This window comes from Mustela nivalis (assembly GCF_964662115.1).
Source record: "Mustela nivalis genome assembly, chromosome: 2".
NCBI classification, from domain to species: Eukaryota; Metazoa; Chordata; class Mammalia; order Carnivora; family Mustelidae; genus Mustela; species Mustela nivalis.
In genome coordinates, this window is record NC_139021.1 from 180,975,670 (window position 1) to 180,995,063 (window position 19,394).

The following is a 19,394-nucleotide window of genomic DNA, read 5'->3' on the forward strand; positions in this document are numbered from 1 at the left end:
AATCAGAGCTTTATTTCGAGAACTATTTCCATTAATTAAAAAGAAGAAAGATGATCTACCTTGTATCAGTGAACTTTAAGTCTGTACCAATGAGCAAGAGTGCTTGGTAAAATCCAGTTCATGGAAATTGGTATTTTTGGTCAAGAGAATATTTCTTTATTCAAACATTAATATCCCAGGAAAATGAAGTTTTCTAAATTAAAAGATCTTTACTTTAAAACTTAAAATTTTACTTATATTGATTGACTTTTATACTAGGTTTATACCATATTGGATTTCTTTTGTTGTCTTAAAAGTAGATTACTTGAATCCTAAGGAAGAAGAGTTCTCGGGACTCACTGTGATGTTTCCTTTTTTGTTTCAAGGATTCGCATGGGCAACTGATTTGTCTACAGACTTAGAGAGTCAGCTTTCAGTCAGTTGTAAATGTTATGAAGCTGCTAATGAAATCTTGCAATTTAGTGACTTAAAAAGCCAGAACCCAGAACACTATGTCCAAGTATTGAAGAGAATGGGTAACATTAGAAATGAAATCGGTGTGTTTTACATGAATCAGGCTGCTGCTCTGCAGAGTGAGCGAGTCGGTGAGTATCTGTTTGGAGGCCGCTCTTTATTGCCTCTTCTCAGAGAAAATCACGCTGCTTTTATGTCTGAGTTTAGTATTATGGCACTGACTGGATGTAGAAAGGGGCGCTCTGGGGCGCCAGGGTGGCTCAGTTGTCAAACATCTGCCTTTGGCTCAAGTCATAATCTCAGGGTCCTGGGATCGACCTTGCATCGGGCCTCCCTGCTCAGTGGAGTCTGCTTCTCCCTCTCTCACTCCCCCTGCTTGTGTTCTCTCTCTCGCTGTGTCTCTCACTGTCAAATAAAATCTTGAAAAGAAAAGAAAGGGGTGCTCTGTTGAAGACTCTTTTATTAAGTTCTTGAGAAATAAAGATAGGAAAATACATTTCCCTTTAAGAGTCATCATTTCAGTGTCCTCTGTTATTCATCTGATCAGAAGTGAAGTGCACAAGCAGCTTGTGCCAGGCTCTGTGATAGGCTCTGTGCTGGGTGTGTAATTGACTACAGCATAGCTCTCTTTCATGTCAGGAAGCCAGAGAGAGAAACAGATTTATGGGGCGCTGGGCTGGCACAGTCAGTAGAGGGTGCAACTCTTGATCTCAGGGTTGTGAGTTCAAGCCCCATGTTGGGTGTAGAGAATACGTAAAAATAAAAAGTCTTTTAAAAAAATAATAAAAATCTTTGAAAAATACCATAAGCACAGATGCAGTATAGTAGAAGTGTGGGAAAAGAACATGTATTTTGAAGTTGTGGGGTTTTTCGAGGGCTTTTGGGAAGAAGGTGTGGTTTAAGCAGATTGGTACATGACGTAGGATATCAACAGGCAGAGACATGGAAGGGGTTGCTGTCCAGACCGAGTAAGCAGCACTGAGAAGGACTAGAGATGCAGGGTCGGGTGACTGGTGAGAGTAGCAGCACGTGGTCTTTTGTGATTCAGGCAGAGGATAACAGATTCAGCTGGGCCTCTGTCAAGTCTGAGAGACGTGTGGACATGTGAGTGGAAGGTCTGCCTCAGTCGTTGGTTAGAAACCTGTACTTAGAGCTGTTGGGGTTAGCAGGATGTTGTTGGAGATCACTCAGATATCGTGGGGAGGGGATAGTTGGATCCATGAGAATGCTGGGAATGTGAAGACCTGCCGGTGGGAGGAAGGAACAGGACCGTGGGAGAATGGAGGGAGGCAGGTGAGTTGAGGAACCGCGAGTGCCTGGTAGTCTGTGAGCTGTGCTTGGCCCTGGGGTGCGAAGAGGTCACGCTTGTTAAAAAGTTTTGTTATATGTATAATATATGTATTTTATTGGGTAATAACCTGTGCTTTTAAGGTGTCTCTAGAGGAGGAAGTCTGTGAAGGAGCATGCAAAGTGGTAGTCAGAAGCCTAGGAGAATTAGATACAACCCAGACCATACCTCTTAACAACTCCCTGAGACTATGTTGTTGAATCTTTATAAAATAGGGCTTTGCTCAGATCTTTTTTTTTTTTTTTAAAGATTTTTATTTATTTATTTGATAGAGAGAGATCACAAGTAGGCAGAGAGGCAGGCAGAGAGAGAGGGGGAAGCAGGCTCCCCGCTGAGCAGAGAGCCCGATGTGGGGCTAGATCCCAGGACCCTGAGATCATGACCTGAGCTGAAGGCAGAGGCTTAAACCACTGAGCCACCCAGGTGCCCCTGCTCAGATCTTTTTATTTGCTTGTTTTCGTATCTGTCATTTCATAATGAAAGAGGGCCGTGGAGTATTACGTGAGTTCACTCAGGCTGCCTTACAAAATAACCACAGTTTGGGTGGCTTAGACAACAGAAACCATATTTCTCACAATTTGGAAGCCAGAAGACAAGATCAAGGAGCCAGCAAGTTTGGGTTTTTCTGAGGCCTCTGTCTGTGGCTTTCGGATGGCCACCTTCTCGCTGTGTCCTTACCTGATCTTCTCTCTGTGCATGCCCCGGTGTCTGTTTCTCCTAGAAGAACACCAGATGTGGGAACCGTGCCCCATCTAGGATGAGAGCAGGGCACTGCAGTGGCTGCACACAGCTGGTTCCTCAGCTGTTCTGTCCCTGTCCTCCTTACCTTGTCCTTGCCTGGGATGCACAGGGGGTTGACATGGATGTCTGCTGACGTGTGGTTTTCTTTCTCTTCTTTTGTGCAGTGAGCAAAAGTGTGTCTACTGCGGAGCAGCAGTTGTGGAAAAAAAGCTTTTCTTGTTTTGAAAAAGGAATTCACAACTTTGAGTCAATTGATGATGCCACAAACGCTGCTCTTCTGTTGTGTAACACTGGGAGACTCATGCGGATTTGTGCGCAGGCGCACTGTGGTGCCGGCGATGAATTTAAGCGGGAGTTCTCACCAGAAGAAGGCTTGTATTACAATAAGGTAACACGCTTGCATGTCCGACCCCATCCATTTATATCTACTTGTCATTCACTTTTGCCATTGCTCCCTGAAAATATTATAAAACTAACTAGATCTATAGTGATGGCCCAGGAGGAGACAGAACACTTAGAGACTGGCCCGAGAATGCGAGAATTTAGTGTTAGAGGGGGCGTATTGGAAAGATGATTATCCAGTGAGTTGTGTTGGTGTAAGCAGAGAAGATAGGTGGATTAAAGGCTGACGTGGAGAAAGGGAACTAAGAAAGTGGAGGAGGAGCTTCAGGTGATGAGATGGGACAGGCCTTTCCCGGCACCACACCACAGGCAGGGATCACAGAGTAACCTTGGACACATTTAAATGTGGAGAAGTAATGATTTCCAAATGCACAACAGAAAGCAAAATTGAAAAGCAAACCCCAATCTAGTGAAAATATTGATAACAAAGAACAGATCAGAGGTCGTATATAAAGAAGCATTAAGAACTATTGAAGAGGGGGATGTCTGGCTGGCTCCGTTGCCGGAGCGCATGACTCTTTGTCTTGGGGTTGTAGTTCAAGCCCCACGTTTGTGCGTAGTGCTTACTTTAAAAATAAATGATAAAAAATAATTAATGAAAATAAATTGCCCCAGTAGAAAAAAGAGTTTAGAAGATATAAAATCTATGTATTTTTTAGTGAAAAAATATATATTCATAAAAACTTTTTAAAATTAACATATAATGTACTATTGGTTTCAGAGGTACAGGTCTGTGATTCATCAGTCTTATGTAATACCCAGTGCTCATTAAGGGGCAAATCTTGAACAAAAAACTCATACACATTTCAAAAAGGGTAGTTAATATGTAAGAAATTTAAAATTCTAAACTTTTATGAAATTAAAATTTAAATTAAAAATTGAGTTTCTTTTGTCTGCCTGTTAATTGCCAGGTATCCTGGCAAGTGGTAACATCCAGTGTTAGAGATGGTGCAAGGAACAAGAGTTCTTTTTTGTTTTTTCTAATATTTTATGTATTTGAGGGGGGTGCAGAGGGGCAGGGGGGGAGGAGAAGGGCAAGCCGACTCCGTGCAATGTGTAGAGCCCAATGGGCTCTGGACCCTGAGATCTCAGGAACCTGAGATCATGGTCTGAGCCGAAACCCAGAGTCAGATGCTGAACTGACTGAGCCACGCACGAAACCCAAGAGCTCTCCTTTAACAGGTACTTCACAGCTAGGTGAGCGCTAGTGAAGAATGTTTGTGGCATGGGAGGCTTTTTTTTTTTTTTTTAAGATTTATTTAATTATTGGAGTGTGAGTATGGGAGGAGGAAGCAGAGGAAGCGGGAGAGAGAGACGCAAGCAGACCACCTGCCGAGCACAGAGCCAGATGCAGGGCTTCATCTCACGGCACTAAGACAACGACCTGAGCTGAAACTGAGAGGCAGATGCACCCCCCAGGCGCTGCATGCATGGAGATTTTAAAATGAAATTGACCTTTTTATAGTTTTTTTATGTTTACAGATACATAGAAAAGAAGTAGGTGATGCACATAAGAAATGCAGAAATTATTGCTAGGTGATGGAATTCAGTGTGGTTTGCTTCAATAGAATGACCGTGGCCTTCAGGCTGGGGGTGGTAAAGGGCGGAAGGGGTTGCTGCTTTTTATAGTCGGATCCAGCAATTTTTTATCCTTAGGCTCATCAAGTTAGTTTCTTCTGGCTTACTAGTTATATAAACACGTTTTCATTTAGAAAGGGAACAAACCAAAGGAAGGAAGTGCATCCTTGTGCATGAGCCTGAGGCAGGGAGCGCTGAGACTGGCGCCAGACCCACTGTGGAAATGTGGTGGGGCCCGCAGCCCACTTGAAGCGGCTCGCGTCACTGAACTAGTTTCATTGATACGGTTTTTTCCTTTCCTCACAGCACTGCCCTTCTGTAAACTGTTCCCACATCAGATTAACATCTGGGTTATTTTAAAGTATGTTTTATTTTCATGTGTTGTTGGCATAGATGTAGACTGAGCCCGCCCTGGGTTTTTCCCTCCCTCACAGGCTGTCGATTACTATTTGAAAGCCCTGAGGTCCCTGGGAACACGAGACATCCACCCGGCTGTCTGGGATTCAGTGAACTGGGAATTGTCCACTACTTACTTCACAATGGCAACTCTACAGCAAGATTATGCTCCATTATCTAGGAAAGCTCAGGAGCAGGTAGTAATACTTGTGAGGCTGTAAAAGAAGCCTTCAGCTTCATTTATGCTTTAATAGACATCAAGTATATCTTTTTTAACAAGCAGTATTTGACTGTTTTTATTTAAGATTATAGTCTTATCATTTTCTTCTTCTCTCCCTTAAAAAAAAAACACAGATTGAGAAAGAAGTCAGCGAGGCTATGATGAAGTCCCTGAAGCACTGTGATGTGGACTCCGTGTCCGCGCGACAGCCTCTCTGCCAGTATCGAGCCGCGACCATCCATCACAGGCTGGCGTCCATGTACCACAGCTGTCTGCGAAATCAGGTACTGCCGTTCCAGCCGAAGTTCAATGCCAGGTCCATTTCAAAGTGTGCTGGGTGTTTCTCTTATATTTTACTACCTATTTAAATGTCATCTATTCTGTTCGCTGATTTAGAAAAACTTGCAGTGGAGGTGATTTTTCCTCTCTCATCTGTGCTGTATATCTTTGTCTACTATAATTGGTATTATGTTGTGAAATCATATATCCTGTGTGCCTGTCCCTCCACCCAGAATAACTATGTCCTGGATTTTCCAGGATATCTGTACCTTTTCTGTTTTACCATGTAAGTATTCGGCCTGGCAGGGAGCTCTGTAGGAGAAATCATACTGTACGTATTCAGTGGTTTATTGCCTTTCACACACATGGTATTTTTGAGATTCCTCCTGGTTGGTGCATTTTCTTAGTTAATTAGTATTCATTTAATATGTCACAGTTTATCCATTTTGTGATTCCTGGACTTTGGTGTTGTTTCACTGCGAGACTTTGGGAAGCAGTGCTGTGAACAGCCTTGTGCGTGAGGCCCTGCACCCAGGTGTGTGTGTTTGAGGACAAACAGAGGCCCAGGTTAGAGGTGCCTTCCTCCAGGGGGGGTTGCCTGGCTACTGCTGAGGAATCTTGGGATTTCTCAGGGATGTTTTCTTGTTTGTGTTGCTGTTTCCCGTTTCTTAGCTCAGGACCAAGACAACTTAGCTTGCAGTCCCCTGGGTATGGGCCTTCTCCGGGTGCCCTTACCCTGACACTGTCGTCCTTTGAGGTGCAGCTTAATCAGAGAGGATTTCTTTTCACTTTAAGCTGGCCCTGGACACACTTCCCCTTGCCCCAGGAGGTCCTCGCCAAGATTCAGGCTTGCCCAGATGGCCTAATAGCCTAAGGGCAAAAGCAGGCTTTGGCATTCCAAGACAACACAATGGGGACAAAGTTGTCTTTTCAGCAGATAGTGCCAGGACGGCTGGATGTCCTGGGCAAGGCAGTGGAGTTGGACTCCTGCAGAGCCTCATGTACAAAAATTAACCAAAAGCGCATTAAACACCTGACTGTAAGAAACTGTAATAATGAAAGAAAGAAAGAAAGAAGACTGTAATAAAACTGTAAGATCCCTAAAAAATAACAACACTACGTCACAGTTAGTGATCCAGTCAGAGACGTGGTAAGTAGTTATTGTGAAGCCCAGGCGTTAAGATTGGTCTTACTTGATTTTTCATGCAGGTTGGTGACGAGCATCTGAGGAAGCAGCACCGGGTGCTGGCGGACCTTCACTACAGCAAAGCTGTTAAGCTCTTTCAGCTTCTCAGAGACGCTCCCTGTGAGCTGCTTCGAGTGCAGTTAGAAAGAGTGGCGTTTGCAGAATTCCAAATGACCAGTGAGTCCTGACTTTTTCCTTTCGCAGACCTGTGCGCATTAACTTCCTGTTGGAGTTTAGGAAATGGATTTGGTTATGTTCTTTGACCAACTTATCTTTGTAGAAATATTGAAATGTAGCCCGTGCTCTCTTGGGATAAAAAATGTGATAAGTCAGTTGAGAGCATTAGATCTGTGACAACATGACCATGAACAGCACAGGAAGGGAGAAGCAGTGGTCCCATTGGAGTCCTGTAAACCCACAGCGGACACTGGCAGCTGTGGATTACGGAACTAGAACTTAGATCCCGAGCAAGGTAGAGCTAAGTGGGAAGGGAGGGGAAAGGTGGGAGGCAGGTGGATGAGAGCCACCTTTGTTGGGGCAGGCGGCAGGTGCGTGAGCCGGTGGGGAGGGAGGCTGCAGCGGGCTTGGAGGGCGGGTTGCCCACAGCAGGGGGAGGAGTTGCTGCTCCACACTCAATGTGTCTTCCTGAGTTCTGTCGCTCCTGCCCACCTGCTCCCCTTCTGCAGGAGGGGTCTTTGGAGGAATAGCTCTCGTGCAGTAAAGAAACAAACGTTTCTTTGAAGTACAGCCATTCATTTGATTTTATTTTCAGTTGTTTGCTTGTATAAAATTAAAATAAATGTAATATTTACCCTGGTAGATGACTCTTTCAGTAGAGGATCCCAGAAGGATACACCAGAAAGTGATATTGCTGTCTTGGGGATGGCACCTGGGGTCCCAGGAGGAAGGCCTTCACTGTTTTCTCATTCAGCCTTTATACACTTTGAGAACTTATTACCTATTCAAAAGAGTTTTTAAAAAATAACTTTTTTACTGGGGTACCTGGGTGGCACCATCAGTTAAGCATCAGACCCTTGATTTTGGCTGAGGTTGTGACTCAAGGTCATGAGATCAAGCGCCGTGTCAGGCTCCACTCAGTGTGAAGTTTGCTTGAGACTTTCTTTCCCTCCCTCCTGTCCTCTCCTCCCCCAACCCCTCTCAAAAATAAAGAAACACACACTTTATACTGAAAGTATTTTTAACCCTTTGCCAGTGTATACTAGATGGCAGGATTAATAGTAGCTCTGTCTGGGGGTGTGTTTGGATGACGTTTGTCCATTTGCATCTTTAAATTTTCTGCCATGTTTGAATTCCTTCAAGAGAGCGGGTATCATTTTCATAAAAACAGATACTGGAAACAAATTAGCTAAGATGACAAGTATGGTTAATTTTCCTTCTAAAAGAAAGTTTAAAAAATTGAGTACCTGAGAAAAGCAATGTTAACATTTGGGGCCTTTGGACCAGACTTGTCCCAGCTGGTTTCTTTGACCTAACGCTCGAGTCCTCCGTCAGGTGGTCATGTTCTCACCCTGACAGAGCTAAATGGTGGCGTGGGGAGACAGTTGTTATTTATTGTTTTGTCTAGACTTAATATTTTCATATGAGGATGATTACTGAGAGTTTGATTTGTTTAGATTCTCATGAGCAACTGTTAGAGGATTTGAAAGTCCGTTTTCATTAATACATTGACACTGGATGGGTTTCTAGATTTATATTTAAAGGAATGATCATTTTGGGGTGTCTGAGTGGCTCAGTCATTAAGCATCTGCCTTTGGCTCGGGTCATGATCCCAGGGTTCTGGGATCGAGCCCTCCGTCAGGCTCCCTGCTCGGCGGGAAGGCTGCTTCTCCCTCTCCCACTCCCCCTGTTTGTGTTCTTGCTCTCACTGTCTCTCTCTCTCTCTCTGTCAAATAAATAAATCTTAAATAAATAAATGAATGATAATTTTTGTGTTTTTAACACTTTAGGTCAGAATAGCAATGTTGGAAAATTAAAAACACTATCTGGGGCTCTTGACATAATGGTGAGAACTAAGCATGCATTCCAGCTCATCAGAAAGGAGCTTGTAGAGGAATTTGACCAGGTAAATGGAGAAAATATATATTTGTTTTTTGTGTGTCTTAAGCTAAGTGGTGAACATATATAGTGAGCAGTTGGGGTATATGTGTGTGTTCTTCATATCATCTGTATATGTGTATATACAGACATTCATACATATATGTGTTTTCCACTAAACTCATTAACAGGGATCTGTTGTATTTTCTTGGTGGAATTATTAAATTCTTTAAGTTGGAACTATATGTTTTGTATTAAAATTTTTCTCTTTAACCACATGGAGCTTAGTAAGACCCCAGTAGCATAACATCTCTGTCGTGTTTTCCTTTTGCTTCTTTGGTCTTTTTTATTCTTCTGTTTGTTTTTAAGAAAGAAGGAGTTGTGTAGCTCTTTTATAATCTCTCCGGAACTGCAGGGGAGCAGTTGAACCATTAATGGGCTGAAGCTCCTTGGAAAGCAGTTCCGGTTTGCCTGGCATTCCAGCGTTCAGGGTGCCTTCTGCTGTTGCTGAAAGCTTCCCAGAGGCCCCGATGGTCCCCCAGCCTGTTTCTTTATCCGGCCCTGGTTTGTCCAGCCCTATAGCCTGCCCATTTCCATCTTGCTCCTTTCTGTGCGGTGTTGCAAAGCAGGAGATTTCCATTTGGGGTTAATTTCTTCTGTATAAGTGCCTGTTGGGTGTGAGACATTTTTCTCAGGTTTTAGTCTGTCAGAGTGATCTCTGAGGCGGGAGAGCTACTGCCACCAACAAGCTGTGCCTGGAGAGAAACAAATGACCTAGAGTTTCATTTTTGTTTTGTTTTTGGCTAAAAAGTTTACATAGTGAACTGAAACTCTGGTCCCTTCATTTTACCATGAAGCGGTCACTCTCAGGCGGCTTAGGTAAAGTAACTTCTTGTTTTCAGCCTAAAAGCGATGAGTCCACTCCAGCTGCTGATTCCTCTCCGAGTCTTAATCGAGAAGAAGTGGTCAAGCTCCTCAGCATATTCGAATCCCGGTTGTCATTCCTTCTCCTTCAATCCATCAAGCTGCTGTCTTCAACTAAGAAGAAAACAAGGTAAATGCAGTGGTTATTTGTGGAAGTTTCTTTTGTATCACCTTACCTGTAAAAAGGAAGTAATCTCTACTGACCGAATGAAAAGATAGGTTGTATTCATTCTTGTCTTTTATGTGGGTGATCAGGTATTTTAGTGGTGCTTTTCCTGACTTGGTGAATGAGATGAGACTCCTCTCCATGTGCCCTACTGCATATTGGAACTAGGGAAGCAGATCTTGTTTCCTAAGAGTAAATACTCTATTGGTTATAATGCTTTCCCTGAGAGATGATTGGCCCTGCATTGAAAAGCCCGTTGTTTCTAGTAACTCTCCGTTGTCTTTAGTGGGAGGCAAAACTACAGTTTTGATCCTCAGCCCCGAATGTGCTAATAGCAAGGAGATGACAGAGCATCGAAGTCTCTGCAAAGCCCAAGAACTTAGTGAAGAGAAAATAGGGAGCATCTCAGCAAAAAACGTTCTCCTACACCTGTATCAGCTTGTACAGTTCTGGTGTTCTGCCAGAGTCATTATGTTGGCATTATTAATTTAACTTGAAACTCCAGTAGTAAGTACTAGGTCAGGAAGGTAATACAAATAATATGTCTTTCTTTTTTTTAAATACAAGTACGGTCTGACCATATTACAAAATTTGGAAAATAGGGAAAAAATCACTGTACATATATGTTATCAGTTATTCGATGTGTATTTTATCAATTTATAATCTTCAGGTGCTTTGTCTCTGTATTTGTTTTCATTTACAAATTGTAAAATTTACTTTTGGTGCTATATAGTCCTTCAGGCTTTGACAAACAAAAATAGACAAGTGTCTCCTGCCAAAGCCATGACACAGAACAGTTCCATCAGTCCAAAAATTCCCTCTTGCTGCCTCTCTGTGGTCAGCCCCTGCTCTGCTCCTATTCCTTAGATCTCAAGGAGAAAGCTTGGTGTCTTACCGGTAAGTGTAGCATCAGCTGTGGGTTTTTGTAGCTGCTCTTTATCAAGTTGAGAATGTTCTCTTCTATTCTTAGTTTTTGTCACAAATGGACATGAAATTTTTGTCAGACGTTTATTGATGCACACGTTGAAATGACCACATGGTTTTCCTCCTTTAGTCTCTTGGTATGCTGGAGCTCATTCGGTTTTTTTTGAATGTTAAACCAGCTTTGCCTTTGTGAGATAAACCCCACTTTGTTGTTATGTGTCATTCTTGGGTATCCCTGGGATTCTGTGTGCTCATACTGTGTTGAGGACTTTTATGTGTGTTTGTGAGGATGGTTCTCTTCTGTAGTGTGGTCACGGTTCTCGTCTTGTAGTGGTTTTGTTTGCTTTTGGGACTGGAGCAGTGCTGGCCTTATTAAATCAATTTGCAGGTGTTTCCTCTTCTAGTTTTTAGAAGTATAGAGTTATTATTTCTTCCATAAACTTTTGTTAGAATTTACTAGTGAAATTATCTTAACCTAGGGTTGGCTTTATTGAAAGTGTTTCAGAATGACTTTTATTTCTTTTCGTAGGTAAAGTACTGTTCAAATTGACTTTTTCTTATTGAGGAATGAAAGTCTATTTTAGCTGTTGTCAGATCAATAGGTTCACAGTATTCTGTATTATCCTGTTAATATCTTAAGGTGTTTGTAGTGATAGCCCTCTTTTCATTCCTGATAATGCCAACTTTTGTGTTCTTTTTTTTTTCTTTTAGTCTGATTAGGAGTTCATCAATTTTATTGATTTTTTTAAAGAACTGGCTTATTCGATTGATTTTTTTCCCCATTGTTTTTCTATTTCCACTGTCACTGACTTATACATTTCTCTATATACCTTTCCTTCTACTTATTATGGGTTTAATTTGTTCTTTTTCTGATTTCTTAAAGTGGAAGCTTAGATTATTGACTTGAGACCCTTTCTCTTTTTTAATATAAGCATTTTCTATAAATTTCACTCTGCTTTTGCTACATCTCACAACTGTATTTTCTTCTTTCAGTTTAATATTAATTTTTTATATCCCCTGAAACTTCCTCTTTGACCCCTGTGTTATTTAGAAGGCTGCTGCTTAGTTTCTAAATAGTGGAACTCTTCAGGTAATCTTTATTTTGGATTACTAATAATTCCATTGTGCATGGAGACCATACCTAACTTCATATGATTTCTCTTTTTGGTGTACGTTTGTGTTATGGCCTAGAATATGGTGTGTCTTTCCATGTGCACTTGAAATATACAGGTAGCCTGCTGTCTTGGATAGAGACAATGGAAATGTCAATTAAGTTGGTTTATGGTATTCAGGTCTTCTGTGTTCTCACTGACTTTCTGTTTTATCGATTACTAAGAGAGGAGTGCAATTCTCCAACTACAGCTGTGGATTCATCTATTTTTCTTTTCGGTTCTGTCAGTTTTGTTTCCTCTGTATTGATGTGGACACATTTCTTTCTTATTTATTTATTTATTTTTAAAGATTTTATTTATTTATTTGACAGATAGAGATCAAAAGTAGACAGAGAGTCAGGCAGAGAGAGAGGAGGAAGCAGGCTTCCTGCTGAGCCGAGAGCCTGATGCCGGGCTCGATCCTCGGACCCTGAGATCATGACCTGAGCCGAAGGCAGAGGCTTTAAACACTGAGCCACCCAGGCACCTTGATGTGGACACATTTAGATGCACACACACTGAGGATTGCTTTGTCTTGGAGAATTGACCCAAGATGTCATGTGATATCTGCTTTTTATCTTAATATAGCTACTTAACTTTCTTTTGGTTAATGTCTTCTTTTCTTTTAAACTTAACTATGTCATTTTTAGTAAAAGATTCTTATAAATGACATTCAACTGGGTCTTGCTTTTTTTAATCCAAACTTGTAACTGGTTTGTTCAGACCATTCACATTTAAGGTGATTTCATATAGTTAGATAAAATCTAGCATCTTGCTAGCTAGCTGTTTTTTCTCTCTTCTTGAGTTAATTGAACATTTTCTATGATTGTATTAGATTTCACCCTTGATTTATTATTTATACTATTTTTTGAAAGTTTTGATGTTTGCCCTAGGGTTTAGGTTTACCGCTTTAATCAGAGACCACTTCCCCATGATATTTTGTGGTACCACATGTTGTATGAAGACCTTCAGATAGTCACTCCCAGTTCCTCCCTCTCATTAGTTGTGTTACCATTCATTTTGCTTTTACATATGTTATAAACACACAATATACCACTACTGTTTCTGCTTTAGATATTACCTTTTAGAGCAATTAAAAATAGAACAATTTATTTTTATATGAATTTATTTTACCTTCATTTATTCCATTTCTGGTGCTCTTCTTGGTATAGATACATTTTCTTTCGGTGTCCTATTCTTTCTGCATGAAGAACTTCCTTTAACAAAGAATTCTTCCATTTTGATTGTCTGAGAAAACCTTTATTCTTCCTTCAACTTTCGGAGAGGTATTAGCTGGGTATAGAGTTCTCGGTTGACAGACTTTCATCCCACACTTGAAGGATGTACCTCCCTTGCCTTCTGGCTTGCGTGTTCTCTCACAGGAAGCCCGCTCTGGTTCTTACCTTTGTTCTTAGGTATTTGTTTGTTTGTTATAAAGGTTTTTTATTTGACACAGAATTAGAGAGTACAGGTAGGCAGAGCAGCAGGCAGAGGGAGAGGAAGAAGCAGGCTTTCTGATGAGCAGGGAGCCTGATGCCTGGCTCAGTCCCAGGACCCTGAGATCATGACCTGAGCCTAAGGCAGCCGCTTAACCAACTGAGCCACTCAGGTGCCCCTATTCTTAGGTATTTAATGTGCCATTTTTCCTTCAGCTGCTTTCAAGATTTTCTCTCCCACACCCCAGCAGTTTGAACATGATATTTTGGGGTATGTTGTGCTTTCTCCTTCCTTCATAGGTATTTTTATTTCTTATGTTCCATTTTCTCTTTCTGTGGTGCCAGTTTTACCTATGCTAATCTATCTTCAAGTTCATTGAGTCTTGATTTTGTGTCATTTACAGTTGAACTTGTCAAAAAGCATTCTTTATCTCTGTTTACTCTGTTCCTCATTTCTGGTATTCCCATTGGGTTTTGCTGTAGGTTCCATCTCTCTGCTGAAGCGACCATTCTGATCTTGCACACCGTCCACATTTTCCATTGAGCCTTTTAGTGTATTAATCAGTGTCATTTTAAATCACCTATCGGATAGTTCCAACATCAGTGGCATATCTGAGTCTGCTTCTGTTGATTCTTTGTCTCTTGGTGTATGTTGTTTCCTTACATTTCTACATCTCCTAGTTATGGGAAACTGGACATCTCAGCCTGAGGGAAATAGTTTTAATCGTGCCTGGAAAGCTCTACACCTGTCCCATGCTAGGCCTTTAGTATGGGGCTTGAGTTTGTTTTTCTAGTCTGGAGCCGAGCTGTGGTTGAGCCTTTGTGTCGCTGTGGTTAACTTTTCACGTCTGCAGCCTTCAGGTTCCTCAGGCCATGCTTGTGCCTAGTGTGGGGCCAGTCTGGTGAGGGTTTTTCTGAATGTCTCCTCCACCTTTAGTGTTAGGATTTTCCTTAGGAAGGTTTGTGGTACCTCAGAGAGGGTCTGTCTTCACACTCTCACGGTTCTCTCAGCTATATTCCACTCCTGCTTGTCCTTCAGTGCTTCTAGGCTGCTAGGGAGGGCAAAGAAGGTGGGCCAGGCCTTCTCAGTTGGTTTGAGTAAACCTCAGCCTTGAGCAGCCACTGCATCCCTAAGTGCGAGGTGTGTGGCCTCATACTGTTCCTGCCCCACCGGCAGGGTAGAGTGGCTTTGTCTGCATTGACTTTCACTAGTGCCCTAAGGCTGCCATTGCTCCTTGCCTTCCTCTCCCTCAACTATACCCTGCAGATGAAGGCTTTCAGTCCTTGGAGCAAAGGGTCTGGGTGGGGTTGCCTGCCATGCTGTAGCTCTAGGTGGTCCACTTGCCCGGCCTACATGAAAGTCGCTTTCTTAGGGCTCTCACCAGTTTTTTATGTGAACATCTTGGGGGGTCCTTGAAGAAGAGCCTACGAGACAAGGTGAACTCTTCCTCTGTCTGCAGCCCCCCGGGACCCTGCTCTCCCTCGCCAGCCCTCACTCTGCCTCTTCTAGCTCATTAGCTGTTTTAGCTAAATTCTTAGCAGTATCTGGGTATCTGGCTGCCTCTGCCTCAGCCAAGGAAGGACTTCCGGGTCTCCCTGTCCGTCCTTAGTTTTCAGACTCATTGCTTGCCCAGGGATCCCAGCTGATAGATTCATGCAAAGTCATGAACTTGTAGTTTGTCCTGCTTTGCATTGCCGTGTTTGTCAAAGGGTGAGAATGATACTTTTTCCAGCTTTCTACATTCTGAGATTCTGTACATTCAGCTCTCTACATTCCCTCTCCAGTAAAGGCTCTCAGATCATTCTCTGTGGCCCACGGAGAGCTTTTGTTTGGGGAGGAGTGCTCAGTCTTGGGTGTGCTGCCATCTCGGCCCCAGTGTTCATCTTTGGGTCGGCTCCGTGTCCTGTCACCATACCCGCAGGGAGTGTGGTTCAGCAGGTGACGCCTGTCTTCTGTAGAAGCGAAGAACTAAAAGGCAGAGGAGACAGTGTGAGTAGTGACACACAGCTGAAAAACTTAACGGCTTTCCTGTTTAACAACAGTGGGTAAATTTTAAAATTTTTTCTTGGTTTCCACAAGGTGGCAACATAAACATAGGACATGTGAGAAACAGTGATTCACTGATTTTCATAAATTGATGGTTTGAGCAGTTCACTACCAGGTGAAGCTTCAGTCTTACAGTATCTTTTACAAACACAACTGTCAGGGCGCCTGGGCGGCTCAGTCTCCTAAGCGTCTTGCTCTTGGTTTCAGCTCAGATTGTGATCTTGGGGTCTTGAGATTAATCCCCCAGGCCAGCTCTGCCCTGGGCCTGGAGCCTGCTTACGATCCTCTCTCTCCCCCATCCCCACAGACTTGCACACACACTCTTAGAAATAAATTAAATCTTAAAAAAAGAAAAAGTGTTGGGGGTGCCTGGGTGGCTTGGTCATTAAGCGTCTCCCTTGGACGCTGAGATCATGATCTCAGATCACAATCATGGCCCCCATCCCCAGTCAGCAGGAAGCCTGCTTCTCCCTCTCCCACTCCCCATATCTCTCGCTGTCTGTCTGTCTCTCTGCCAAATAAATAAGTAAAATCTTTAAAAACAAATAAAAGTTTTAAGGAACTGTCATGTGTACAGCTTAAGTGATTTTTATTTTAGTGGAGGACCAGTCTTATAACCTGTTTTTTCAGGTCATTAATATACTGTTGGAAAAATGCAACCTGAAGTTTTCATGCATGATGCATCAATTCCTGTTTAGCTCATTTGTGTTCATTTGTCAAGGTTTATTAAATAAAAGACTGTTAAATGTGATATTTATGTTTATACAGTTTATATGCTGATAGGCTTCAAAACCTAGAGAAACCGGTTACTGAGTCAGTAACTCTGTTTCTCCTGTGTCACTGATCGCACGTGGAATCATGGGATTTTATTGTGAGGAGGGAGGCCTCCCGTGCTGTCTCCCCACAATCTGTGAGCGTTCCTGTTTGGAGTAAGGGAGACCAGAACTTTTTTTTTACTTTTTTAATCGTATTTTAATTTATTTCTTTGGGAGAGAAATCGTATTTTAATTTATTTCTTTGAGAGAGAGCACAAGTTGGGTGGAAGGGGCAGCAAGAGAGAGAGCAGCAGACGCAGGGCTCCATCCCTGGACCCTGGGATCATAACCTGAGCAAAAAACAGATGCTTAGCTGACCGAGCACCCCAGCTGCCCCAGAACTAGACTTTAAAAGGAAATAGTATGTTTGGGTTTTCTTTTGACTATTCTTTACCTACCACAGCGCCGCTTTAAAAAGAAACAGCTTGGGTCGCCTGGGTGGCTCAGTGGGTTAAAGCCTCTGCCTTTGGCTCAGGTCACGATCCCAGGGTCCCGCATCAGGCTCTCTGCTCACCAGGGAGCCTGCTTCCTCCCTCTCTCTCTCTGCCTGCCTCTCTGCCTACTTGTGATCTCTGTCAAATAAAATCTTTTTAAAAATAAACAAACAAACAAATAAATAAAAAGAAACTGCTTAGGGGCACCCGAGTGGCTCAGTGGGTTAAGCCTCTGCCTTCAGCTCAGGTCATGATCCCGGGGTCCTGGGATCGAGCCCCGTATCAGGCTCCCTGCTCAGCGGGGAGCCTGCTTCTCCCTCTACCTGTTGCACTGTCTGCTTATGCTCTCTCTCCATCTCCCTAATAAATAAATAAAATCTTTTTTAAAAAAAGAAACAACTTAGTAATAAAAAATCTTAATTTTCCTAGAATGTTCTTAAGACGACTGACTTCCTCTTATGATGACCAGCGTTATCCTGCTAGAAATGCTTGTTTTGTCTGTTGGGTTGTGTTTGCTTTTTGGATGAAGAATTTATTTACTCTTGTACTGTACTTTTAATATTCACTGCTTTAGCAGATAGAGCCTTTTGATCTTCTTTTGATGGCTTTGGGGTTTCGTAGAATGAAAGGCTATGCAAAATAGAAGTAATTTCTGAGGGTTTGGAAAGCGCTTGACCACAGTGCAGAGAGCAGATCTTTTGGCTTTATGGGCTGTTCCTGGCCATTTAATATGTACATTTAATATTTGGTTAAGATAAAAGAAAAAGAGAGGAATGGTAGTCACCTTTGGAAAAAAGATAAGCCAATGAAATGGGACCTTTCTTGTTCGAGTTCATGGTTCATTGACACTATTGATGAGAGTTGATTAAGGATGAGAATCATATGTAGAAATTGGAAGATGGGCTGCTTGGGTGGCTCAGTTGGTTAAGCATCTGCCTTCAGCTCAGGTCATGATCCCATGCTCGGTGGGATGCCCATTTCTCACCCTCTGCCTGCCATACCCCCTGCTTGTGCTCTCTCAAAAATATTAAAAAAAAAAAAAATTGGAAGATTAAGATTTAAGATTCAGAAGTAGGATCAGGACAAATCTCAAAGGGTTTTAAATTTATGATTCCAGCAGCCATCAGTTATCTTCAGGCCACCAGCTAAAATGTGGTATCATCGTCCATGAGGGAAAATTCATTTTTGGAGCACTGGTTTGATTAAGTACTACTGCCTTGATTTGCCGGTCGTTTAAATTTCTTATAAGGTTTTATAAATTCAGCCCCACCCAGAATGAAAACATAGCCCTTTAGGCCCAAACTGTAGACAGTGAATGAATTTTAAACGATCACTTTTACTGTGCCACAGGTGGTTTGAAAGGATTGATAAAAGAAGTAGGACTCAGAAGGAGAAGAGACAGGCTTCTAGAGAGGGGTGTGCGGGGCCCACACTCTTTCCAGCCTAGGCCCCTGGTCAGCCCCAGTGTGGACAGGTGGGTCCTGGTGAGGAAGAGTGAGTGGAGCCATGGAAAGGAGGAGTCGTTCTCATAGCCCAAGCCTTGATGTACACCAGAGGGAGGTTCTAGACTGCTGGTTTGCTCTCTGGCCGGCCTGATGGGCACTCGGGCAAAAGCAGAACATTGGCACATTGGTGAACTGAAAACAGGGCATTTGAAGTCAGAATATGTTTTGACATGAATCCAAATTATTTAGCCCTTTTGAGCCTTGGTTTTTACATACATGAGGTAGGAATGAATACTTCCTTGTCCTTCTGAAGCAGTGGTTACCACGCGGTTCAGATGCAAACGTGCACATTCTGCAGAGACGATCTGCTGTCAGCTGTAGATGGTCACGTGTGGCCAGAGAGTCGGTAGTGCATCTGGACTCGTTTAAAAAAGGAAAAAAGGGTGCCTGGGTAGCTCAATCATTAAGCATCTGCCTTCAGCTCAGGTCGTGGTCCCAGGGTCCTGGGATCGAGCCCTGCATCGGGTTCTCCACTTAGCGGAAAGCCTGCTTCTCCTCCCACTCCCCCTGCTTGTGTTCCCTCTCACTATGCCTCTTGCTGTCAAATAAATAAATAAAATCTTTTTTTAAAGTGGGGGGTGGGATGCTAGAGTGAACTGCCATGTAATTAGTAATCTTTTCTCCTGGTAAGATAATCTATTGCTCTGTCCTGTGGGGGACCTATTTTCAGAGCAGCTGAGTCTGTCAGAACAGTTCTTGAGTATGTCTCGGACCCTGTGCCCGAGGGGCGTCGTTCACACGAAGTTCACGGGCGGTGTAGATACGTTGAGGTGGGCTAACTCCCAAGTCTGGAGTCTGGGCTTCCGGCCGGCACAGTTCTGGCCCTACGGAGAGCATCCCCACCTTCACGCTGGTTGATCTCGGGGGGTCACGCTCAGCGCAGAGAAGGGACAACATAGGGGACAGCTTTCCATGCCCTCCCTTGCCTGGCTCCGCCGGATTCTCTTCACCGCGTGTGTCACCTGACACGCTTTTCCCTTCTGGCTCCATGTGCGTCTTGGCCCCTGCCCCAGCCCAGCTCCCACCTGAGTGGAACGTGGTGCCGAGAGGGCGGGGGCGCTGGGTCTGGCTTGTCCGCGGCCGGGAGCCGCTCCCCATGCGCGGGAGGTGCTCTGAGACTCATAAACAGAAGGAACGTTGGTTCTGATGGATGTAGTGGAGTACGTGTCCATGCACAGGCCTGTGAACGGTGGATACAGAAGGTGAGTACGAAATGCACAGAACTAGAGCACCTGCTTCCCCGTGGAGAGTGACGGGCCGTTCCTGTGGATGGTTTGGAGTCTTCTTGAGCTGTTGGCAGGTGTCCCTGTGCACTTCACTTCTTTGCTTTTGTT

The 19,394-nt window shown here is 43.3% G+C and overlaps 1 protein-coding gene across 4 annotated transcripts in view; it reads left to right on the forward strand.

Annotated features, from left to right (window-relative positions):
• The window catches only part of EDRF1 (erythroid differentiation regulatory factor 1), a 42,888-nt gene that overhangs the window by 22,640 nt on the left and 854 nt on the right, over positions 1–19,394 (forward strand). For all 4 annotated transcript variants that reach the window (XM_082721234.1, XM_082721235.1, XM_082721237.1 and 1 more), the window contains 7 exons: positions 366–584; positions 2,707–2,930; positions 4,957–5,115; positions 5,273–5,422; positions 6,627–6,780; positions 8,571–8,686; positions 9,561–9,712. In XM_082721234.1, coding sequence (XP_082577360.1) covers positions 366–584; positions 2,707–2,930; positions 4,957–5,115; positions 5,273–5,422; positions 6,627–6,780; positions 8,571–8,686; positions 9,561–9,712 — 1,174 coding nt within the window. The remainder of the gene's footprint in view (positions 1–365; positions 585–2,706; positions 2,931–4,956; positions 5,116–5,272; positions 5,423–6,626; positions 6,781–8,570; positions 8,687–9,560; positions 9,713–19,394) is intronic.